General features: G+C 41.3%; 1 protein-coding gene across 2 annotated transcripts in view; it reads left to right on the top strand.

The window, feature by feature from the left end:
* Positions 1 to 23,072, top strand: part of sh3glb2a (SH3-domain GRB2-like endophilin B2a) — a 47,855-nt gene extending 24,783 nt beyond the window's left edge. For both annotated transcript variants that reach the window (XM_086031185.1, XM_086031184.1), the window contains 4 exons: positions 1,635 to 1,724; positions 6,004 to 6,104; positions 14,556 to 14,757; positions 20,696 to 23,072. In XM_086031185.1, the coding sequence (XP_085887311.1) occupies positions 1,635 to 1,724; positions 6,004 to 6,104; positions 14,556 to 14,757; positions 20,696 to 20,803 (501 nt within the window). In that variant the 3' untranslated portion in view covers positions 20,804 to 23,072. The remainder of the gene's footprint in view (positions 1 to 1,634; positions 1,725 to 6,003; positions 6,105 to 14,555; positions 14,758 to 20,695) is intronic.
* The last annotated feature ends 3,064 nt before the right edge of the window (positions 23,073 to 26,136 follow it).

Raw genomic sequence — 26,136 nt, 5'->3', positions numbered from 1 at the left:
ACAACCACTCTTATAGGTCACCCTATGTTCCTACCTCTTCTGGAAGAAAGTATTCACTATAGGCAATTCCATCCTTTTTGCAAAGTCAACTACCATCTGTCCTTCTGCGTTCCTCTCCTGGATACCAAACCTGCCCATCACCTCCTCATCCCCTCTGTTTCCTGCACCAACATGCCCATTGAAGTCCGCACCAATGACAACTCTCTCACTTCTAGGTATGCTCTGCATCACTTCATCAAAGTCCAGCCAGAATTTCTCCTTCTCCTCCAGCTCACATCCTACCTGGGGAGCACATCCACGAACAACATTGAACATCACACCTTCGATTTCTAGCTTCAGACTCATCGCTCTATCTGACACTCTTTTTACCTCCAGGACATTCCTAGCAAACTCCTCCTTCAAGATAACTCCTACTCCATTTCTCTTCCCATCTACACCATGATAGAACAACTTGAACCCTGCTCCTAAACTTCTAGCCTTGCTACCTTTCCACCTGGTCTCCTGGACACACAGTATGTCTACCTTCCTCCTCTGCATCATGTCCACCAATTCTCTACCTTTTCCTGTCATAGTTCCAACATTCAATGTCCCTACTCTCAGTCCGATACTCTTAGCGCTCCTCTTCTCTCTCTTCCTACGAACACACTTTCCTCCTCTCCTTCTTCGACCAGCAGTAGTCCAATTTTTAATATTAGAAGCTGAAAAACCGATATTATATTTGGCGGCCGAAAATTGCGATATATTAGCAAATCGATTTTTTTTCCATACCCCTAGATATATTCGGATATTCAGACAAATTATTCTGGAAGTGGATTTTTCTGTTGGTTGCTTTGCTGTGGGATTTTCTCATCCTTTTCACTTTTTAAAAAAAAAAACTTTGTTTACATTTGTGAACCTCAGTGTGTGTTTTTTCTTCTGTCTAAAAATGGGCATTGATGCACAATTTGCAGTGGTTCAGAATCAACTGTTTGCAAACACTCTGTGCTGTTTAAAACTTTATAGAAAAAACCCTTTTGCAATTAAAAAGTCAACATTTGAAAAAGTATCTATACGTGACACTAAAGTATTGAATAGAATCAAACCATTTTGTGTATCGTTGCACCCCTAATCTACAGGTATGTATGAATGTATATGTATGTATGTATGTATGTATATGTATACTGTATACTGTTTGTATATATGTTCAGAGCTGGGCATTTTACTAAAAATTGAGCATCCGTTATTCATCATCTGTCTGCAGCGTGGGTACCCTTCCGTCGTCCATCATTCGCCTTTTTTTCCGGGGGTGAAAAAAGTAGTACCCATCTATAGGTCGGTCCGTCTCTAATTTTAAACGGCCCTACGTCGGCAAGTCCGACTAAACATTCGTTAACACGCAGTAATAGCGTAATAACGCAATACTTTTGTGTTTTAAACGCACAACTTTTGCGTTTTAACTTAAGGCACTAAACGTATTCATCTCACACCACAAATCCACAAATGGCTTCAGCTGTGACTGTGTTGGTGGGTTTAATCTTATCAGAGTTTTACAAGAAAATAAAATGATGTGTAGTCTCATTCTCAACCAGGGTTCTTGGGTGAAGTCTTGACTTGTTTCAAAATTCAGTGCCATCAATGTCCTTTTTTTGTTTCAGGCTGAACATGAGCTCAGAGTTGCCCAAACTGAGTTTGACCGACAGGCAGAGGTTACACGGCTTCTGTTGGAGGGTATCAGCAGTACACATGTATGTGAGCCACAACACTTTTCATTTCATAGATATTACCGACACATACTCAATGATCTATTTTGACTTTACCTTGGGGAAAGTATCTCAGGTTGTTGAAATATGCCAGAAACCATGGTGACAAAGTGCCATTGTGCAAAATATTGGACTTTAGTATTGAGACATGGGTAGCGCACTAACGTCTTGATTTTGTTGATTTTAGCAAGTGATGCAAGGTGTAAAAGATGCAAAATTCAATATATGTATATATATCGATATCGACCAATATGAAACACTTATATATCGTGATGTACTTTTCAGTCATATCGCTCAGCCCTACCGTAAAGTGTCCTTTAACCGCTATGCAGACGACACTCATATAAAACCTTCCTCTGAGACCCTTGCTGTTGTAAATGGAAGCCTCTCTGTCATCAGTAGCTGGATGGGACATTTCCTACAACTTCATACCTCGAAATCTGAACTACATGCAGACATACAATATTCAACTTGAAAAATGCCACCCACATCATTAAATCTAACCTTGGTTCCTTTTCAAACAATGAGGCGGCATGGCTAAGTGGAGGTTGTGGGCTCGATCCTCGGCCCTTGAGACCATGTCGAAGTGTCCTTGAGCAAGATACTGAAGCCACGGATGCTGTGTCATCAGTGGGTGAATGAGAAGTCAGTGGTGCTTTGAGTGCCTCATAGGTGGAAAAGCGCTTTACAAGTGAAATACCATTTACCCTAAAAAGTGACACATAGCCAGAAACTTAAAGGAGTCCATTTCTATTTGGATTTCTCTCTCTTGCTTCCAGCCGGTTCAGAATGCAGCAGCTAGGACTTGTCACTGAATTGAATGCAATACGATGCAAAGAATCTTTATTGATATTGCATTTTCACAACATAGATGGAACCACAACACTCCAATTTTAGCATCAGTTCACTGGCTTCCAATGTGTTTTACAATTGATTTTACGATTTTCCTGATTACTTCTAAAGCATGGATGGTCCTGGCTCCGAGCTACAAAACTTCACTTTAAACCACGTACAGTATGAGCCAGGCCAGGGCCTGAAGTCCTCAGGTGAGGGCCTTCCAGTTGTTTCACAGTCGAAGGTTTAAATCTAAATGTGATAAAAGTTTTCCATCAGAGGGCCTCGTCTTTGGAACGACCTGCCTGAAGAGCTGAGATCTGCACAATCTGTGGCATCGTTTAAATCATTTCTTAAAACACTTTTACAGACTGGCTTTTATGTGACGGCATCTTTTCCTCCCCTTTTTATTTATCAATGTATTTCTTATATTTACGGACTTTATTTTATCTTTTGGAGTTTGTGTTTTTTTTAATGTATTTATCCATAAGTGGGTAGAGTAGCCAAAAACTGTAATCAAGAAAGAGTACTTTTAGTATTCTAGAATAATAGGACTCAGGTGAAAGTAAAAAATAGTCCCTCGGCTCAAATAATACACTTGAGTAGGAATAAATACGTATTCAGTGGAAAGACTACTCAACTCAAATACTGGGTAACTGGTGAGTAACTTTTTATTTGTTTCATCATAGCAAAAAAAAAAACACAAAAAAATCTTCAAGGAGGATCATCCAAGAAGGAGTTCTTACGCTTTATAATGTATGTGATTCTATTAGTCAGTGTACTCCTTCAGCTTGTTGGGGGGATCCTCTGTTGACAGAACAAATATCAGTGTGGCTACAGGGAATTTATTCATCAAAATAGTCATAACCACACCGGGATAGTGGAATATTCTGTGCCCTTGACACTTAAAACAACTACAGCAATACACGCATAGTGACTGAATGAAGTAGCTTCCTATTGACCAAGCTTATTGATAAAAGTATAGGCTTTCAGTGTTTCCCACAGATTTGAAATCTACTTGGGTGGGTGGACGCCGGCGGAGGTGGGGCCAATTTTGTTGTTGTTATTTTACGCTTCATATCGTGCATTCTAGTGAATTCTCAGAGTAACAATTGTTACCACATTACTCAGTGACACCACTGCTGAGTAAAACGATTAGCTGGGGAGTTTGCCTTGTTTTTTCCAATTCACTTCGCATTTAGTATGTCATATGGTACATTAAATAATTCTGTTTTTTAAAATATGGCTAGTTATAATGTCAGCTCAATTTTGCAGTGCTCCTTGCAGAAAAAGACGTTCACGAGATAGCTTCGTGTCTTACAAATCTGCGCCGGTGAAACAACGTGATTGGGTTTCTTCAGTGGTTCTGCTGTGCTGCAGGTGATTGGCTGTCTCAACTTCATTTCACACATGACGTGCTTGTTTGGTTGGAGTCAGTCCTGTTGCTGCGCCTCCTCTTGCCTGGTTTGCGGCACGTAGCCGCCTGAGCTACACAAGGGGCGGGCTTATGATTATTTTGCGAAGGGTTTAAAGCAGCACTGGGCAAGAATTCGGGCATAATACATTTTTTTCTTAATACTCTTTCGACGTAATATTGACTTACAAGTAGTTGAATGGGACTTTTGTCATGCCCTGGGAAGGTCTGTATCGTTTTTACCGGCTTTTGTAACCCAGCTGGTGTAAGCACGCGGACTCAGAATTGCACTTCGTAACGTTAGAGTTTATTCAAAACATCTGCCCTGTCATAATGGGGGCTGCTACAGTCCGCCAATGCAGTAGTATATTAAAAAAAAAACAGGAGGGTGAAGCGTTCCTGCCCAAAACCCGGACCGGGAGGAAAACAAAACAACTGAACAATGGTTCCTACTTCCTAACCTAGTTGTAGGTTCTACAACACCGGCACTAAGCAACTTTGAGGAGGATGGGGGCAACCCTGGAACACACAAAAGAAAAATACAAATGTCCTGAATTGCTTTACGGCATACTCACTTCCTCCTTTCGCTACATAGACGGAGGTCGATTCGAACGTCTACGCGCTATTACTGGTGTCATGGCAGAAGCTCAGAAACAAACAAAAAAAACAAAAGTATTGTTTGAACAAAATTTGATTCATTACCTCCTCGCTATTCATCTTTCACACAGCCACTGGAAATTGAAATGTAATTCAGCCCAACTCAGGATTTCACGACATTACTTGCTGGCGCGCATGGGAAATGGTGAATGACTTTTGTCAAAACACTACCGCTTTTGAGGTCCGCTGATAGTGTAGTGGTACACACGCCTGAGTTGTGTGCGGGCAGCGTGGGATCGATTCCCGCTCAGTGACAGTGTCTATGTGTGCCCTGCGACTGGCTGGCGACCAGTTCGGGTGTTGTCTGCCTTCGCCCATTGACGGCTGGGATAGGCTCCAGCAATTCCCCGCGACCCTGTATAGGATAAGCGGTTTGGAAAATGACATGACATGACTACCGCTTTTGTCCACATGGCGCCGCCATAATCAACAAAAACTGACATCTGACACAGTGTTGCTTTAAAGCCGTGCAGCAGGTGGGGTGATGAGAGGGTGTCTTGTTCAGTTGAATAGCTGAATATTATTTGGCAGCAAACTGTTGTACTCCAAAGCTGCGAATTAAAACTACCGAGGTGTATTTTCATACCAATGTAAAGGTATTCCGTCGATTCCTTGCAAAGACGACAAAACGCACACCGTACGCTGCAGCTTTGGATTTTAGAGAGGTGCGCGGCAAAGCAGCTGCGTAGGTGAGGAGCGCTCTGCGAGAGCGACGAATTGGCCAACTCATTAAGATTACATGCGGTATCTCCAGTTTTGTTTTTTTTGTTGTTTTTTTTGAGGGGATTTTTTTGTTTTTCCCTTGGCCAGCCGTCTGTTTACTTGGGCGGCCATCCAAGTATTAACATAGTGTGGGAAACACTGGATTTTTTATAGCTATGGTTATGGCTCTGCAGCTGTGTGTTGGTGTGTGTGTGGGTGTGTGTGCGTGGGTGCCGTGCGTGTGTGTGCATGTGATTCATCTGTCTCAAACAATGAAAGAGTAGTCAGGAAGCAAGAGTCATCTTTTACACACGTGGATTAGCTTCCACAGTCCTGATCAAAATACAATTCAGAATCTCTGAATGTTCAGGGTCCTTAACACTGGAGAGCGATAAAAGGTGTGGCTTGCATAAACTTAGCAAAAACCAAGCCACGGGAAATGCATGGCATAATCAAAGCTAAATGCAGTTCATTTAAGATTGTGCTCTCTGTGGCTTTTTGGCATGTTGAAATTTTGTTTAAAAAGTATATTTGTGTATGACTAAATTATTACTAACCTAATTTTGTGCTCTAAATAAATTAGTTTGAACGGCAACAACAATGGGGTGAACACATTTTTAAACTGGATCGTGTGTGACTTTTGTAATTTCACTTCAGGTCAATCACCTCCGCTGCCTGCATGAGTTTGTCGAGGCCCAAGCAACTTATTACAAGCAGTGTCACCTCCACATGCAAGAAATACAGAAAGAACTTGGAAGGTGAGAGCCAGCTAGCAAATTGTGTGGATGGATGTGGAATTTATTTAATATTATATTGTACAAGTACAATTAATCACAATGTCAACAGGAAAAAAAACAACAACAAAAAAAAAAACATAATGTATTTTCCGGACTATAAGCGTTTTTTTTCCCGTACTTTGGCCGGGTGTGCGACTAATGTGTTAAAATATTAACACATTATTAGTGTCATGTCTTGTTAGTGCTGACGTGTATTTCTGATGTTTTGCAGACCCTCCGGCCCGGCCGGATGCCCATTTTTGGGGTGGGAGGTGGGCGGCCGACAAATTTTTTAAAAATGGCTGGACTAAGCATGGCCGGAAGTCGATTTTAGTCCGGCCCACTAATCGGCCCTCATGCGTGTGACGTGTTCGCGAGGCGGCGAAATTTCATCTCAGCCTACTCGGTGAAAGGCTTCTTTTTAGGCTTCTTTCTACTCCCGCATCGACGCGAGCGACAATTGATGTTATAGGGATTGTGGTATTGACCCCCAGCCCCCACTTGTAATGGTATGTCCCAGTTGCAGGTGGGAGGCGCGGGTTACGTGATGTGACAATGAGGAAATACACACACGCTTGAACGCATGTTGCTGTCTCACGTCTCTTCTTACACAAACAACTGGCACATTGATTCACATGACTGACGCATTGTGCTGTGACAGGTCTGCAACTCATGCCACACACACGTAAGGATTTGTTGCTGCTCTGATCGGTCCATTATATCACATTTTGCGATGACATACAGTTTCCCACACATAGAGGATGCCCCACGCAGCTCGTTGCTGCTGCAAAGCAACTAGTTCAGTAGCATTGTGTGTGGAAAGAATTTACTCACCCACGTTCCCCCTTCGCCGCCACCTTCCAGATCGTTTTTGCAATAAAATTAAATTCATCGTCTAGTCATCTCGGTCCCTTTATGGTTGTAGCAGGCACGATATCCATTGTGGCCCTCGACTTTTTGAAGCGACGCCCCCTGACTTGTTTCAAAACAACTTGTTTTCCACGAGTACATATATTCTTCTTATTATTATTATTATTTTTATTTTTTACTTTTTTTGGGGGGGGAGTATATTCAAGCTGCGCGCAGCACTGACTCAAGGAAGACGCAGCCACATCAAGGTGGAGTTCATGCACTTCTCTGGCGTCTTCCCTATTTCCGGAAATACACCATAGCAAACCAGCTGTGTATAGTGGTTTGCTAGTATGCTTTTATTTTGAAGGGCGGGACGGAGGGGAAGTGTGGAAAATAAATAAGTAACTTGACTACGACTTCTGGCTGTCTGTTGGACCCAAATAATTATACAATACGACAAATCCAACCCCGGGGCGAGCAATGCAAGTAAGCACGCAGTTGGGTAAGGACTACTGGCGCATTTGAAGCGTGTCCACAGCGGGTTCCAATTGTAAATTAGCCAGATAATGATCTTTAAAAAGACTCTGCCGTTATGGCATTTCTCCCGCGGCAACATCAATGGATGCTTTATTTTTGTTTTGTTTTTTGGTCGGATGGCGGAATGGGGCGGGGGCCGACAATGTTTATGAATATGGCCAGGGATCGCGGCCGGAAGGGTACCCAAGTCAAGGGTGGAGGGTCGCGGCCGGACGGCCAAAAAATGGTCAAGTGCCCAGCTCTGGTCATTACACACAATTAGTTAGTTTCAGACGATGGTTGAACAAGAATGAACCACAAACAGGCAGACATGCTAACGATTAGCGATCGCGGTTAGCATTAGCGATTAGTGTGTTCAGTCAACAACACAGTACAATCATCCACAATTTAGCCCCTATATAAATGTTGCATGCTCATTACACACAATTGTCTAAGTTACTTACAGACGATGGTTGAACAAGAATGAACCACACAGGCACTGGCCTGCCTCTGGTATTGCATCATGCAGCCACACACGTAATAAGCCGAGCACAGAGGAGCTAGACGAAGACATGATTACCACCGAATACATAAATACTTTTGGAGACTTGGAAAAATTCTACATGGTCGGGGATAAATAAAAGACTTAATAAATAATAAATAAGATTGAATCGATCTACAACCGTTTTGGTGAGTTTAAAGTTATCTTACAGTAACTTTCATGTATGCTACATGTGTGAATGTTAGCTAAATGTGACCATCGTCGCTTGGTGGAAATGATGTGTACTAAGCGCACAATTTCCTCCCAAAATGCGACTTATATTCCAGTGCGACTTCTATGTTTTTTTCCTCTTTATAATGCAATTTATGGCTGGTGCGACTTGTACTCCGGTTTGACTTATAGTCCGGAAAATACGGTAGTCATGGACCCAAATCACAGCTATTAAATTACATATATACTGTATACAGTACGTACATATTGTACACGCATACATGTACGAAAAAATAGACAGTGACACAGAAACAACTGTACTGGCATGAAAAATTCTACCATTAAAAAAATACATTATATGTGGATTTTATTGCCATTGTCAGTAAAAGGTACATTCACAAGAAGAATTTATTTTTCCTTCCGATGGTGCAACATGAAACATATAAGGTCATAATAAACACGTATACTGTATTTTCTGGACTATAAGCCGCACCTTTATATAAGTCGCATCCACTCTGTTTTTAAAAATAGTGAAAATACGATATAAAAGCCGCACATATGTTGAAAAATTAGATATTTACTGCATTTACTGAACAATTTTGAACTGTAAATGAACCTGAATAGATTCTTCCACCAAAATACACATAACTACTCTTGTCCTCTTCAACCTATGAAAGTATAAAAGTGTTCTTCACAATAGTGTGGATTTATTGACATAAAACGTGATCTCATCATGATCACCTCCACAAAATCAAAAATACTGTGGTGATTGCTCCTCCACTTTCACAAGCTGAAGCGGACAAGAGCATGAATGCGCACACGAACCCCGACTGGTTATATTTCAGACATTTAGCTACGCTAAACTCGTGTCAACTGTCAGGAGGGAGATTGCGGCTTACAGCAGCAGGCAGATTGGAACTTTACGCCCCTCCTCTTGCCTCTCCGGCTAAAGATAGGATAATAGGACGGCTAACAGCAACAACTAGCTTCAGGTCGTTAAAATAAAAGGTGTTAGCACAACAACATTAGCTCCTTACTCTGCGTCCAGCCTGCGTCAATCTTCAAGTCAAGGGGTTGCCTCCACAGCAGTCGCGTGCGTTGTCCGCCAGAGAGTGAGTTAAACACTAGAACGCCCAAGAGGTTTTAACAACTTTTTTTGCAACAACTGTTGAACGACAAATCTGGCTGTTATTTGACAAACAACTCTGCTGGCTACAAGTAGATGACTTTAATTTGTAAATTGCCAAAATAGCAGGTGATATGGCGATGTGACATCGTCAAATGTAAAGCATAAGTAGTCAAATGACCGCCTTCTGGGCGTTCTAGAGTGTGGCCGCATTGGAACGTACATTTTCGGCTGTTTATGTTCCAAATTGGATGACTTGTTGTCGGTTGAGAAAATGGGGCCATTCCTCATCCAAATAAATGTGCATGTCTCATTCCCACTTCAGTTTCTGTAAATATCCTGACTGGTGTTAAATGCCTAACCGCGATCAGCAAAGAAGCAGTGTTTTTTTTGTTTTTCTTTTCTTTTTTTTAAGCAAAGAAGCAGTGTGCGCTGGTCCCAGCCTATGTAGCTCTGCTCACTTCCACATTTCCTCATTCTCATATACCGTAAATCAGCCACGGAGAGGTTAATCCTTTTGATATGTTGAAGTGGGCATTAGTAGAGATGTCCACATAAATTTTGGTGCCAATTGATCGCCGTTTTTGGACGTTATAAGTAGGCTTGTCAAAAATATCGATACTTCGGTACTTACTCGATACTAAACATTTTGAACAGATACAATACTAGTTTGCTGTGGCATCGATATTACCGATACCAAACCACTGACTTCGATACCAACAGCGCTTTGCCAACGAATGGTCCTAATGGTCTGCTGCTCCCGCACACACTGCCGAAGCCTGCCCCATGCGCCCGCCCCTCCCTCCATGCTCTGCCGAGTGCAGACTGCTCACCTACTCCCTAGTTAGCCGCACGCATGAGCTACAAACGAAGTACTACCAATTGGGAAAAAAAAAGTGTGCGCCCCGGGCTCCTGCAGCCGAAGCTGTGTCGCAATAGCACGGAAGCTTGTCCCGACTCGAGCTGCCGTGGTCCTTTCGGTCAGTGACTCTGAGCGTGCAACCCGGCCTTTCCCACGGATCTCCCCAGCAGCCGCCGCGGTGGCAGCGGTCGCCCTTCGCGGGGATGCTGATCCTGCTCGGGCCGGCCCGGCCCGGCTGGCTCATTCGGCCGACGCCGAGCCATAGAACTGACGCGATTTGGCTCATGACCCAAAGTCAGAATCGGCTAAGTATGTCTAATGACAACATTGAAACAACAAGTTCAAAACTCAAATGCACATATCCAGCTAATATTTAGTTTATAGCATACGCAGCTGCAGCATATACAGAAACACTGTACATACATATGCATCATATGTTTACATAGACTGCTTGGATTAGATAGACTTCCTTGCTTGCCCATAAAATGCAGCGTTGTGTTTGTCATATATATTTTCTTTCTAAAGCAAGACAAGGTTAGCCAAGGGTTCAGTAACATGTTTTCAGTAACAGCTGCATTATTGTATTGTTTTGAACTTCTCAAAAATAAAGCTCTTGTGAAAAGTAATTCTAGACAAAAAAAAATTATTAAAATAAATGCTAGTTTAAAACAGCCCTTTGAGTAATCCATGATAAAGTTCACAAATAGTAAAAAAAATCATGAAATTGAAGAACAGAGAAGTTTGTGATTTGTCCAAAAATAAATCCTTCTATTTTTTTTGTTAAGAATCGGAATTGCGAATCGTTAGGAACCAGAATTGAATCAAAACGAATCGTCCAAATTCAAACGATGCCCAACCCTACCTGCTACTGTCCTGGATGGCCAATAACTGAAAGTATTTTAATGTATTTTATATTTTTATCATTACTATTATTATTATCTGTGACTTGTTGGTTTGCCTTAATAGATAAACATGTGGGTCTAGATCAGGGGTCTTCAATCCTGTTTCCAGAGGGCTGGTGTCCTACCTGTTTTCCATCCGTACCTGCTGCAACACACACCTGGTTCAAATGATCAGGATCGTTTTGCAGCTTCTGCAGACCTTTGGTGAATATCTGTAGCAGGGAGGGATGAAAACAGGCAGGACACCGGCCCTCAAGGAACAGGATTGAAGACTCCTGGTCTAGATACTCAGACAATTTACAGATTTTGTTGTCAATTTATGTTACTGTAAGTGGTGGGTGGTATTCTTTTTCACTACCTCAAACAACTTGAAAATGATGTGCCATTGGTGTTGCACAGTATGGTTATTTCTTTGCACTAGTTCAGACAATTTACAGATGAATGATTGTTTTTTTTCTTTGTTTTGTTCTTTGCACTACTTCTTCCTTTATTTTGCACTACCCCAGGCTCAGACAACTTAAAATGTGTTCCAGGCATTGACTGTACAGAGAGTTGTCGAAATTAAATACTGAAGTTGTACTATTTCTTTGCACTACCTCTTAAAAAACGATTGTATTAATGATCATTTAAGTTTTTGGCGGTAAAAAACTTTTACAGTTAAAAAATAAATAAATGAATAAAAAGCCTGTGCTTTCATTTGTTCCGTGTGGTATTGAAATGGTATCGAGTATCGATACTGAACTGGGTATCGGTATCGAAGTTGAAATTCTAGTATCGTGACAAGCCTAGTTATAAGCAATGAAAGTACAATTATTTCCAATGGAGAGTTTGGAATCAGGTGTCCACTGATAGTGTAGTGGTACACACGCCTGAGTTGTGTGCGGGCAGCGTGGGATCAATTCCCGCTCAGTGACAGTGTCTATGTGTGCCCTGCGACTGGCTGGCGACCAGTTCAGGGTGTAGTCTGCCTTCGCCCATTGACAGCTGGGATAGGCTCCAGCAACTCCCCGCGACCCTGTATAGGATAAGCGGTTTGGAAGATGACATGACATGAGTTTGGAATCAGTTACTCCCGTGACACCGGCCAAACAGGGATAGAACGCAAGGGGGCGCGGCCATTCTCCTGATTTCTTCGAACAGCACAAGGTCAAGATAAACTTTAATTTCCCCGAGGGGCAATTTGCTTTGCAGTCAACTCAAGGACACATCAACAATCCACTCACACACAACCGTATACAAGGAATACAATGTTATGCCATGTTATTTAAAAGAGCAATGGAAAGCGGTATGACTGCGTTCCTAAACCTGTTTGTCCTACACTTGGACATGCGGTATCTGCATTAGGCAACAGTTTCTATTCAGCAGACAGAGGATGACGGCCGTTTGCGATGATGCAATGGGCCTTTGCTGCTACTCTTGCTCGGTAGAGCGAGGAAAGTTCTTGCACAGTCAGGCCTCCGATCTTGCGGCACACCTTAACAATATGTTGCAAACACTTTTTGTTTTTACAAGTCGGATCCAAACCAGCATATAAAAGTAAATGTTAAAACTGACCCAAATGTTAAAACATGTAACAAATACATGTTACAATGAGATTATTGCACAATAAATGAGAGTTGTGCATAATGTAAAAAACAAATAATAGAGTAAAGAATAAAAATGATGGTCGTTTACCTTTTAATCGCTGTCCTCAACGCTTTTTGCCCTCTTTAGTTCATGTTCTCTCTCAGAAGTGTTTTTTGCCTGGCGTTTTGTAAACAACTGATTTAATAACATGGCGACTGTCGATACATTACGGTCATATTCTTTGGTGAGATCAACCAAACACATCCTCTTTTCATACTTTTCTATTATATCTTGCTTTGTTTGTATGGACAAAAAAAACGATTTTCTTCTTTTTTTCTTTTCCTCGTTTCTAATTCACGTAAAACTATCGGAACACCTCATGGCCCGAGGGGCGAATGACGAGGATGCGCCATAGACATATCTATCTATCTATCTATCTACCTGTCTGTCTATCTACACACAGAGACACAGGTCCCTCTTAGCCAATGGGATGCCAGGAAGATGCTAGGTAAGCCAATGGCAGAGCAGCTATAAGTATGTTGCGTTCAGGAAACTCCGGAGCTGCCACTAGCCCATACTTTACCTTTCGTATCTTGATATTTCTTTCGTAACAAGAGGCAATATTTTCCTGTTCTAGCGTTTCGTAACTTGAAAATTTCGTATGACGAGACGTTCGTAAGTAGAGGCACCGCTGTAAATAAAAGAGCAGGCCATTGAAGTAAATAAAAATACAACAACCACAAATTTCCTTCCCCACTACTGTATTTCTCTATAATGCTGTGTAGGAACAAAAGTGTCTACATTTTCCGGATTGAGGCTGCAATGCCTCTCCTCAATCAGTCAGTTCCCCAGCAATTCTGTAAGGCTAATTGACGGATCATTATTCCAAATTCTGCGCTGCAAAGTATTTTTGAAAATATCCAAGCAATCGCTGCTGCCCGATGCCGCCACGTCTGCTTCAAAATCAGCGCAACCGGCCGAAAGGACAACTGCCTTGTGGGTCGTCTAGTTCTTTTGGCTCACGTGAGTGTGTACGCTTATGGAAAGAAAACTACAAATGGCTGCGCATCTGTTTGAGGTTTTTTTTTTCCCCGTTCCTACTGCATAATGCTGATCCCGTTTGCTCCCATCAACAGTTTGTCCAGTACCGTCCCAATCCCATGATAAAAATGAAGTTCCCTGGGACCCACGGGACTCCATCTGGTATGTGGTTAGGGGAGGGACCTCACTTCCGGACTACAACATGATGTCATCAAAAAGGGCAGGGCTTTAACCGGATGTGATGCCACTAAGGGGCGTGGTTAGGGCGGGACATATGGACTGCAAAGTGACGCCACTTCCGGTTTACTTCCGGACTACAAACGTGTCAAAAAAGTTTGACGAAAGCATTATGCTCCAGAGCCGCCCAGCACCCACATTTTGTTGATAGGAAGACATTGACAGAATGTGAGAAACGTAAAGGACTCCATCATAAGGTGAAGCATTATGCTCCAGAGCCGCCCAGCCCCCACATTTTGTTGATAGGAAGACATTGACAGAATGTGAGAAACGTAAAGGACTCCATCATAAGGTGAAGCATTATGCTCCAGAGCCGCCCAGCCCCCACATTTTGTTGATAGGAAGACATTGACAGAATGTGAGAAACGTAAAGGACTCCATCATAAGGTGACTGGCCAAGAGAAAACATCCTGGAAACAATCAACCAATCAATATGTTATTTACAGAGTGCTTTTCATACAGAAATTGTAATTCAAACTGCTTTACAGATTCAAATATCAATCACTGATTTGTTATTCCTGTCTGCATGGAGTATGTTAAATGTATATTTGGCCATGCCCTCTATTTCCTTTTTGAATGTAGTGAACATTTGAGCCATATTTTACCTGCTCTCCCCCAGACTTCCAAATGCTTTTGCACTGAGCTCCACGGGCTTCGTGACTTCTGCAGACTTGACATCAGAAGGCTTCAGCGACACTGTGGAGATGGATACACTGAAGATTGAGGAAGTACAAGCACCTGCTGCAGGGACTCGCAAGGCCAAAGTCCTTTATGATTACGATGCTGTTGACTCCAGTGAGCTTTTCCTCAGAGCAGATGAGGTGAGGTTTGACAAAGGTGTAATATGTAACTTTGGAGCATTGTCAGAAAACATCTTGCTTTACTTTTAAACTTGAAGGAATCACTTTACATGGGTGTCAATCTTGAGGCCTGCGGGCCAAATCTTCTCTCTACATATGTGGCCCCGTGAAAGCTTGCCACCATTTTTTTTTTTTACTTTCGTCCAAAACTAGTTATTCATCATAAAAACGATAATAACTAGGCACACATTCATCATAAAAATGATAATAACTAGGGGCAATTATTTGGCTTCCCAGATAAAACGTATCAGGTAAGGGACAACCAATATAACTAGAGAATGCAATTTCTGGAGAAATTGCGTGTGAAGGTGAAGGAAGCTCAATGGAATCCGTGCAATGCGTTGGAATGAAGTAGAATGAATTTGAATGAAGTTGAATGACCTTGAAAAAAAATCAGAAGGGGAACAAGAAAAGAGGAAGTAAGGAAACAATGAAAGAAGGAAGTCATGGAAAAAAAGAAGGAAAACAAAGAATGATGGACTCAAAGGAAGGGAGGATGCAAGGAACCAAGATAGCAAGGAAAACAAGCAAGAAAGAAAACAAAGTAAGAATACAAAATAGTAGGAAGGAAAGGATGAGGCATAGAAATGAGGAACAAAGGACACTAGTTAGCAAGGAAGGAAGGAAACAAGGAATCTCGGTAAGGAAGCAACATGGGGATGAGAAATCTGGGTGTCCAAATACTTTTGAACAACATGCCCAAGATGGCCCCCACTCTGGGGAGACCTCGGGGTGAGTATCCCCAGTCTACCTAATCTCCCTGCCCAAGATTGCCGCCGCACTGGGGAGACCTCTGGTTGAGTATCCCCAGTCTAGCTATTGTCCCTGAACAAGATGGCCGCCGCACTGGGGATACCTCGGGGTGAGTATCCCCAGTCTAGCTAATGTCCCTTTCCAAGATGGCCGCTGCACTGGAGAGACCTCGCGGTGAGTATCCCCAGTCTAGCTAATGTCCCTGTCCAAGATGGCTGCCGCACTGGGGCAATAACACTCATCCATTGGAAATGAATGGTGAAATTGTGTTGGTTTTTTAAGTGTGAATGAGTTGAATGTGTGGGAAGTAGGAATTTTGGGGGTGTTGAAAAGCTGATTGTGAGTTGAATGACTTGAATTAGTGGAAATTGGAATGGTGTAAATGCTAAACATTAAATCTGCCAATGGAAATGAATGGGGAATAGTTGAATTTTTGTGGTTTTTTAAGTGTGCATAAGTTGAATGTGTGGGAAATAGGAATTTTGGGGTGTTGAAAAGCTGAATGTGGGTTAAATGAGTTGAATGACTTGAATTTGTGGAAATTGGAATGGTGTAAATGCTAAAAGTTAAATCTGCCAATGGAAATGAATGGTGAATAGTTGAATTTTTGTGGGTTTTTTTAAGTGTGCATGAGTTGAATGTGTGGGAAGTAGGAATTTTGGGGTGTTGAAAAGCTGAATGTGAGTTGAATGACTTGAATTTGTGGAAGTTGGGAAGGTGTAAACGTGAAGTGTTGAATGTTCCAATGGAAATGAATGTTTAATAGTTGAATGTTTGTTGGTTTGTTAAGGGTGAATGACTTGAATGTGTGGGAAGTAGGAATTTTGGGGGTGTTGAAAAGTTGAATGTGAGCTGAATGAGTTGAATGACTTGAATTTGTGGAAATTGGAATGGTGTAAATGTGAAAAGTTGAATTTGTGTAAATGAATGGTGAAATTGTGTGGCTTTTTTAAGGGTGAATGAGTTGAATGTGTGGGAAATAGGAATTTGGGGTGTGTTGAAAAGCTTGACCAATATCAGTCGAATGAGATGAATGTTGTGAATTTCAAATTGTAATGATATAAATGTGATTTGTTGAATATGGCAATGGGAATGAATGGAGGAATTTTGTGTTTTTTTTACGGGTGAATAAGTTGAATTTTTGGGAAGTAGGAATTGTGGGTGTTTTGAAAAGCTTTTCCAATGTGAGTTGAATCTTGTGAATTTGAAATTGGAATGGTGGAAATGGGGAAATGTTGAAAGTGCCATTGGAAATCAATGTTTTTTTTGGGGATGAAAAATGGGAAATATTGGGGAAATGGTCAATTTGGGGAACGTAAAAAAATACTACCCCGGAAGGCGTGAATTTTCTGAATGTTTTGAAACTTGAAGTGAATCGGGTGAAAAATGTGGAAGGATTCGCACGCCAAAAAAGTGGAGTGGAATAATAATAATAAACTGTAGGAATAACATATGTTCACACAATTATAATAATAAAGAATACGAATAACATATGTGTGAAGGCCTTTGCCTTCACACAACTACGGATCACTTACCCATGCATGTAATTTGAAAGCAAACATAGTGAAGCTCACTTTGACTTGCGGATGTCATCCATAGTTTGGAAAAAGACACAACTTCCAGTGGCATTTACACAACCTCTCCTGTGTACTTCAGATTGAGCCAAAAACATGCCATTAGTGTTTATTTAGCATAATTATTCACGTGGTTCAACCTGTTACTTTTGCACTTGGTTGCATCCTGTTTCTGAAAAAGAAGACAACTATGTTGCACTTTGTTTACACTTGATAGCAAGTTGACGTGGAAAAGTCATACATATCACATGGATTTCCTCCAAGGCGACTGCGGCACTAATGCAATGCGGACAAATTGTTGGTAAAACGCGGGCAATAAAACCGCACATGATGAAATGGATGTACACAGCCATGTGTGTCATATTCATTTGTCATAATTGATTTTGTTGTTTTTTTAACAGTATCAAGTTCTACGCAGCCTCACTAGTCTGAACACGGCATTCTGATTAATATTGCATTTGCGGAATGATGAACAATCACGGCTTAGCTTCAGAAAACTGGTGAGCCATGATTGGCCGTTGGCTGGATGGTACCACCTCTGCCTCAATCACAGCCAGGAAAAACCGTGTTTAGGCTAGTGGGGCATACATCATATTAGTGGGGGGAAAAAAGAGTTGCGGTTGACTTCCCATATAAGTACATTTTGAGTTGACTCCTGCTTTAAAAAAACAAAAAGAAGACAATTTAGTACTTACTTGTCATTTCAATGGGCAGCAATTATATGCAGATTTTTGCTATTCGTGGGCCGTCCCGTTCCCTACTCCACAGTGGGGATAGTGGAGGACTACAAATTATATTTGTGACTCTGTTTTTGGGTACCTCAGGTGGTTCACTACATATTCCTGTAGACTCACGATCCTGTAGACTCACGATCCTGGTGCTTGTGGGGACATTATTTATCCATCCATTAATTACTGCTTATCCGGGGTCGGGTCGTGGAGGCAGCAGCTTCAGCAGGGAAGCCCAGACTTCCCTCTCCCAGTCACGTCAACCAACTCTTTGGGAGGGATCCCCAGGTGTTACCATGCCAGCTGGAAGACATAGTTTCTCCAGCGTGTCCTGGGTCGTACTCGGGGCCTCCTGCTGGTGAGATATGCCCGGAACAACACCTCACTAGGGAGACATCCAGGAGGCATCCTAATCAGATGGCCGAGCCACTTCATCTGGCTCCTGTCAACATGGAGGAGCAGCGGCTCAACTCTGAGTCCCCCCCAGATGACCGAGCGTCTCACCCTATCTCTAAGGGAGAGCTCGGACACCCTGCGGAGGAAACTCATTGTATCTTGTTCTTTCGGTCACAGCCCACAGCTCGTGACCATAGGGGAGGATAGGAACTCAGAGTTGGAGGTGCTGGTTTTCATCCCAACCGCTTCACACTCGGCTGCGATTCGTTCCAGTGAGAGTTGGAGATTGTGGAGATTGGTTTGAAGAAGCCAACAGTACCACATCGTCTCCAAAAAAGCAGAAATGCAATACTGAGACCACCAAGCAGGACAATGCCTCGGCTGCGCCTAGAAATTTAGTCCATAAAAGTTATGAACAGAATCGTGACAAAGGGCAGCCGTGGCGGATTCCAATGCTCACTGGAAACGAATCCGACTAACTGTGTGTACCAAATTTCTGACAACGGTGGTATAGGGACCGAACCGTATTAGGGGGCTCAGTATCCCGTACTCCCGAAGCACCCCCCACAGAACTCCCTGAGGGACAGAGATAGAGAAGCCCACCTCATAGTCTCTGGACTCTACTTCCTCAGAGGAAGGTGTGTCAGTGGAATTGAGCTCTTCAAAGTATTCTCCCCGCAGACTCACAACACCCACAGTCGAGGTCAGCAGCACCCCACCTCCACTGTACACAAGTGCACATATGGACACCCTTATGTTTTGAATATGTTGTTCAGATCGGGGTGTGTGGTTGGGGTACTCTGAGCTGCTTTTTTGTGCATAGGCACAAACAACAGTCAGGGCCCGTCCCCCCACCCGAAGGCGGTGGCAGGCTACCCTTTCATCCACCGGGGTGAACCCCAATGTACAGGCACCAAGCCGGGAGGCAACTCCAGAGTGGAAAAGTGTCCAACCCCTCTAGTACCAGAGCCCAAGTTGTGTGTGGAGGTGAGCCTGACTATATCTAGTCAGAACTTCTTTGCCTCGCACACCAGCACAGGCTCCTTTTCTGCCAGAGAGGTGACATTCCATGTCCCAAGACATAGTTACTGTTGCCGGGGATCGGACCGCCAAGGTCTCTGCCTTCTGCCGCCGCCCAGTTCCCTTTGGCCCCTCCCACAGGTGGTGAGCCCATGGGAAGGCGGAGTGCTCTCGTTTAAATTCTTATTATAAACACATACTGTAGTATTAGTGCTGTCAAATTTACCACGTTAACGGGCGGTAATTAAATTTTGTAATTGATCGCGTCAAAATATTTGACGCATTTAACGCATACGCAGAATGACCGCCGATGCATAATCCCACTCAGAAGTGCACAGTGAGCAGCAGAGCGGACGCGTGTCGCCCGCGCGAGCATAAAGAAGCATTTCGAAACAACGGGGCAGCTCATTCACAACGCTGCAGCTCAGGTTCTTACCAGAACAAAGAGAGCGGAACATATTACTCTAGCTCCCAATTAACTGTAGAAATGATTTTAAAATTTTGCTACTGGTCTATAAATCACTGAATGGTTTGGGTCCTGAATACATAAATGAAATGCTGATTGAATATGAACCCTGTATGGCTCTGAGATCTGCAGAATTGCGTCAGTTAGTGGGGCTCAGAGTTCAAGGTAAACATGGTGAAGCTGCATTTAGCTGTTACGCTGCACACAAATGGAATAAGCTGCCAACAGAAGTGAAGTCAGCCCCGAGTTGATTTAAATGCTTTTAAATCCAGGTTAAAAACGTTGCTTTTTTCTCATACCTTTTATTGAAGTCCTCTAAACAATTCAAATGTTTTCTTTTATATATTTTAGAAACCCACTTTTATTTCTGTTTAAATGTTGTATTTTTGTTAGCTACTTTTGGTTTTTTTTGCTTTGCTTTTGAATGTTGTCAACTGTTGTATTTTTAAATGCTTGTAGCTGTTGCTTTATTGTGTGAAGCACATTGAGTTGGCTTGTGTATGAAATGTGCTATGTAATTCAAACTGCCTTGCTTCTCCCTGGTCACAAACATTAATTAATCAATTAATTAATTCTATTGCTAACCAGAACAGCAGAAGCACAAAAACAGCGTCCCACATCAATTATAGTGTCTCGGATATTGTTAAGTTCCTTGCGTAGTATTAAAGCTGATCTTATTTCATGTATCAGTTACATATTTTCTAGAAGTTAGTGTTTCAGTTGCCTCTATGCAACGGGGAGCCTTGAACTGAGTTCCGATATATAGATATACCGGTAGAGATAGATAGATAGATTTATATATATATTGATATATATATTGATATATATAGTGATATATATATCTATCTGAGAGAGAGAGAGAGAGAGAGAGAGAGAGAGAGAATGTATATGTGTATATATATATATATATAAATATACTGTATATATGTGTATACACACAGACTATGTGTTTTGTTTTGCAGATAATTACTGTTTACACAGTCCCAAGAATGGACTCTGACTGGCTGGTTGGCGAAAAGGGGGACCAAAAAGGAAAAGTGCCTGTCACATACTTGGAGCTTCTCAGCTGAAGAACACACTGACACTGAAGTTTATGAATGAGTACTACTGAAGCCATGGGCATACTCCAGTAACCTTGATTCTTCCAGTTACTCTAACTCTACTTTCACTGGCATTACACTACAACAGCTGTTTGATCTCATTTACAAGCTTCACATAGTTTTGATGCATGATGTTGAGCCGCAATGTGTTATAAATGCAGTGATACCTGTTTGATCACAATCCGGTCTGTGACGCAATGAATATGAATGACTTTCAAAACTATAGTTCCCATTGAGATACTGTAAATTACTTTTACAATTAAGTGGTACTTCCTGTGTGCACATTTGGAATTATTTATTCCAGCTACCATCATCATAAAACCAAAGTCAATGTTTCCGATAACATATGAACAATATTAATAATTACCATGCAACTATAAGCAGAAGTCAACCAGTAATCACTAATACAACAACAACAGAGCATCAATAAAACACTGTTTAAACACTCTCTTAAACTTGATGAATAATGATAATGATGAATCAGGCTCTAAAGGGACTACGGAAGGTGGTTCATTTTTCACTAACAAACTCACGTCATGTATTTTTTACTCAGGAAAACTAAATTAAATCCATTTTTGTAATATCAATCCGTTTTGGAGCGATCTGTAAATAAGTGCCTCTGGAACGCCCCTTTTCCATCTGCAAAATTGATATGTCATGCCTTGGTTCTTGGTGTGATGTCAGTGAAGGAACTGGCGACAATTAGTACATTCTAAAATGCTTAGCTTATTCGCTTATGTCCCAAAATTGCAATCACTTGTCACCAATATTTACATGGACAACTGTACTTCTGCCCATTTAAACCTCTGAATAAAATCACAATGGGCTATCTGCTGAGGGACAGTCAAAACTGCTTAATATAAAGAAAAAAGTAACAAAAAAAGCTAAAGTCGCTAAATGTCCCAAAAAACGCAATCAATCATCACTAAAATGTCTATGTACACATCTCTACTCATGTCCACTTTAACCTCAACAATATTAAAACTATTGGCCCAATATTTTGGATTTTATGGACGCTAAGCCTTTTCCCTATAGCCGCTCACCAAAGAGAAAAAGCTTAACGTCCGTAGCATCCAAAATATTGGCGGGCTTGTTTTATTTTCAGAGATTGAGGTGGCATGAGTAGTGGTATGCACATGAATTTTGGTCTGAAAATAAAACAATCGCCACAATTGGACATGAAGCCTTTTCGTCATAGGAGCTCACTATAAAGAAAAAGCTTCACAGCCATAAAATCCCAAAAATATTGGGGCAGTCGTTATGATATTGTAAGAGGTTGAAAGTGGGCACGAGTAGAGATGTGCACATGAATTTCCGTGATGATTGGTCTTAGTTTTTTGACAAAGTGACAAACTTGTTTCTGTATAGTCAGTGCCTATGTAGAAGTAAAGTAATGTCCATAAAATCGTAAATATTGCGGTGATCATTCTAATTTCTTTAGCGGTTGAAGAGTCCATAGACCTCGTACCGAAACGACCATCTCCGTGGAAGGAGGTATCCTGAAGCCGAGCCCGAAAAGCTGCTCAGATGTTTAAGGTAGCACCACAACCGAAGCCGTTGCTCCAGAGGGGACCGCCATGGATGCTGGTTAAAGTAATCCATATCATTCCAAACTCTGACCAAAACCCTTCATCTTCCAACTCACAATTATTGAAATGATCGCTACAAAATAGACTCCTGTTTTTCTTAATTCTTCAACTTTCCAGCGAAACTCACAACAGCAACCAAGGAAACAATAAGAAATCAGCTGGCATAGTTCTCATGTTGATATCATCAGGTTCATGCGTACTAAGGTCTGCTAAAAACACCCAAAAATTATCCTAAAATCATTGCTGAGTATTTTGAGGGTTGGTGTGGGTATGTGGGGGGGGTGGGGATTTTTAATGCACATATATTTAAATCCAGAACTATAAAATAAGTGCCAATATTCGCCCCATTACAGTCTCTTTAAGTTCATGTGCCTTATACACCAAGTGTAACACATGATTTAGTTGCCAAATTATATTTTCCTTTTTTTTTTTTTAATTTAAATTTTTGGGATTGCATATGTTATTTTGTATTTATTGTTTCACTAACATGCTACAATGTGTTCTAGTATATGTATCTATTTTTATTTTGCTTGAGTGTTTGTTCCTTTTTGAGTTGCTTTGGCACGGCACATTTTCACGAGCGAAGAAGAAAAGAGAGAGAGGGGGTATTAGAGCGAGACTGTTGAAATAAAGAAAGAGACGTATTGAAACATTGTCCTGTCGTGTCGGTTGTTTTGTCAAGGAAGACACCAGAAGTGCACAAACTCGATTTTATCTTGTAGTTCGCCATACCACGGCCTCCGATAAGGTAGAACAACTTATTAGGGTTACACAAGTATAAAATGAAAGGAAGTGATGTCAAAAACACTCTTGCATACATTTTGATCCCTAGTGACAAACAGTAGCTAACCAGTCAGTAGCCTGTGAGCTAACAGCTAGCGTGAGATGCTAACAGCAGTCTTCAGCTTCACTTGTTGCCCCTTCTTCTCAAACAACAAAAACAGAATGCGCAATAACAAAAACATAAGATCCAAAGGAATGATAATTATTTTCTCCAAACAAAGAGAGTCTTACCAAGAAAGTGGCAATGAACAGCAGCAGCAAAAAGAAACTTAATAAAACAGCTAGAAGCGCTAAACTTTGCTTAACCAAACCAAAACAGCTCCTCAGTCATCCACTTGGCTACAAGTGATCATCTCAAACTATCACTGAAACACTCGTTAACATGGAACAAAAGTACTCAGCCAATTTTCTGCTTCAAGTGTGAGTCCCCCTAACTTATTTATTGTAAATTGCAGTTTCCTACTGTACCATTTTTTTTTAACCACAAAAAGGCAAATGAAAGGCAAAAACACATGCAGAATTTGAGGCTGAAGTCAACTGAGGTGTGCTGACTTCTCGTGTGATAAGCTGACAACATATGAGGACCAAATATTGTTTGAACTTCGGGGCATATCTTTCACCAAAATGTCGCTCTCCACCACCAAATTGTAACACATATGGCCTGGTTGACCTTCAAGCTACCACTTCATATTAAACACCTCACACTGTACGCAGAACATGCATGTTTATTTGCTAATGTATTGTTGCTCTTGTTTAATTTTTTTGTGTTTTTGAAGTTTGATGTCACGTGATGTTTAAATTCCCAAAATGCTAAAAGGCCTGCACTGAACTTAGACGAAAACTAATGTTAATTGTGGGGTTTCTTTTCGAGACTTCAGCCATAATATTAGAGAATACAATCCAGCATTCTGAGTGATGTTGCAGACACATATTAACAAGTTTATATCTGAAGAATTTAAACAAAATATGAAGAACATGATTGTGGTCAGATTTGCTCTAAAAGATGGACAACACTAGATGTCTGATTGTTGATCAGTTGACATGGACTGTATGGTTAAGCCCGGAAGTATTCCTACAATGATATAGTTTGAATAATTTTGCCTCTTTACCACCACTACAGATTTTTAATAAAACACGGTGTGTTTAAGGTGGGCGATATGACGATATTAGATCGTTAAGCGATTCAACTTGTTCACGATGTCATAAAGCCGGAAGATCGTTTGATCGTCTACATGGCACGTTCTATACAGTTTAGCTCGATGGCGGCACAAAGCCGCTGACGCGTATACCCGACCAACCAATTACAGCACGCACACTGCACCATACGTGACACTCCCCGCCTCCCTGTTTGTTTGCATACAGTGGGGACCTATAGCAAAAAGTCACCACGAAGCAGAGTTGGTCCCGAAAAGAAACTCCACATCCACAGTGTCGATTTGGTTTGGCTTTTCCTCGGAGGAGAAAGCTCAAACCAGTTGTTTTCAAAGTTTGCAGGGTTTCGATTTTGACATCAGCGCCGACAGCCAAAGCAAACAGAGATCAGACCATTGGTAGCCGGAGGCAACCCACAGTAACACAGCCATTTAACAAGAGCCCTCCATATGAAAAAAACAAGCAAGCAGTGTAAAGAAGTAACTGAGGCAGTGACTTATTACCTTGCTGAAGACATGATTCCCATTAAAACAGTGGAAAACAAAGACTCTTCAAAGTACTAGACCTGCGTTACGAGCTGTGTTTTTATGTTAACATTATATGACATAACATTTTACGTTTACATTCACTGCACATCTCGATAAAAATTGTCACTATTCAAATTAAAACCTGTTCAGAAAGCTTAGCTGACTTAAAATGTATATATTTTTTTCTTTTAGAGTTTCATACACATTTTAAATGTTTTATTTTGTTTACCTTGAGGAAAATGGTCCGAAATGTGCAAATGAGTATTAAAAAAAACGATGTAAAAAAAGAATCGTGATAAAATCGTGATCGTGATTTTATTTTTAAAAAATCGTGATCTGATATTTTTACCAGATCGCCCACCCCTAATTTAAAGTGTACACTTTCAACTTTGATTTGCTTTAAGAACAATACATGCAATTACCTTTTAGGAATTCCAGAAATGTAATTCCTAAAAATGCAAAAATACATTTTTGGGACTAAATAGTATTTGGACAAGGTGATTCAGTTATAAATATAACCATACTTTTTATTGCTCGAAAAATGCATTCACAGTCAGCGGTAGACTGAATTATGGAGCCCATGGATATCAGTCACCCAATTCCTAACAGTCTGCATTCACTTTATGGGTCTCGCCACCTTCAATTTCCATCAATCCTTCCATTTAATTTGTTTTGTCTTTTGTGGGGAAACAATCTTTATTGGGTTGAGATCAGGCTCTACAGTATGGTTAGAGCCATTATTTGTCTGCACTATAAAGTCCCTTCCTCTCCGTTTTTCAGCATTTGGCCAAATGTGTCCTGGACACTCAGGGCCGTTACTACCTCTTTGGGTGCCTTAAAATGAAAAGTCAGATGATGCCCCCCACCCCAACCCGATACCACAATTTTTTCGTGGCCAGAAAATTTTTCGTTGCATGTTTGGAGGTGCGGCTGACGGGTAAGTGGACCCATACAGTTAACTGTTAAAAATGTAGTTAGTAATGTGTAATCCATGTGCCATAATACTAAAGTAATATAACTTGACTATATTTAATTACGTTTGGATTATTCCAATACCAGATATGTTGAAAAAATTCAATAAAACAAAACAAAAAAACTCAATACAATGTTTATTTTTATATATTTCTCTGGTCTTCACTGCTTTTGGAATGCTGGAGGAAGCCTGAGCACCCACAATTCAAATCCAAAGCACAAAAAATGTGAGAGAGAGACAGACTAACCACTCGTGCACCGTGACAGATGGACAGATGGA

This window comes from Filicampus tigris, chromosome 5 (assembly GCF_054856515.1).
Source record: "Filicampus tigris isolate MCC_2025a chromosome 5, RoL_Ftig_1.0, whole genome shotgun sequence".
NCBI lineage: Eukaryota > Metazoa > Chordata > Actinopteri > Syngnathiformes > Syngnathidae > Filicampus > Filicampus tigris.
This window is presented reverse-complemented; position numbering and strand designations above follow the sequence as displayed.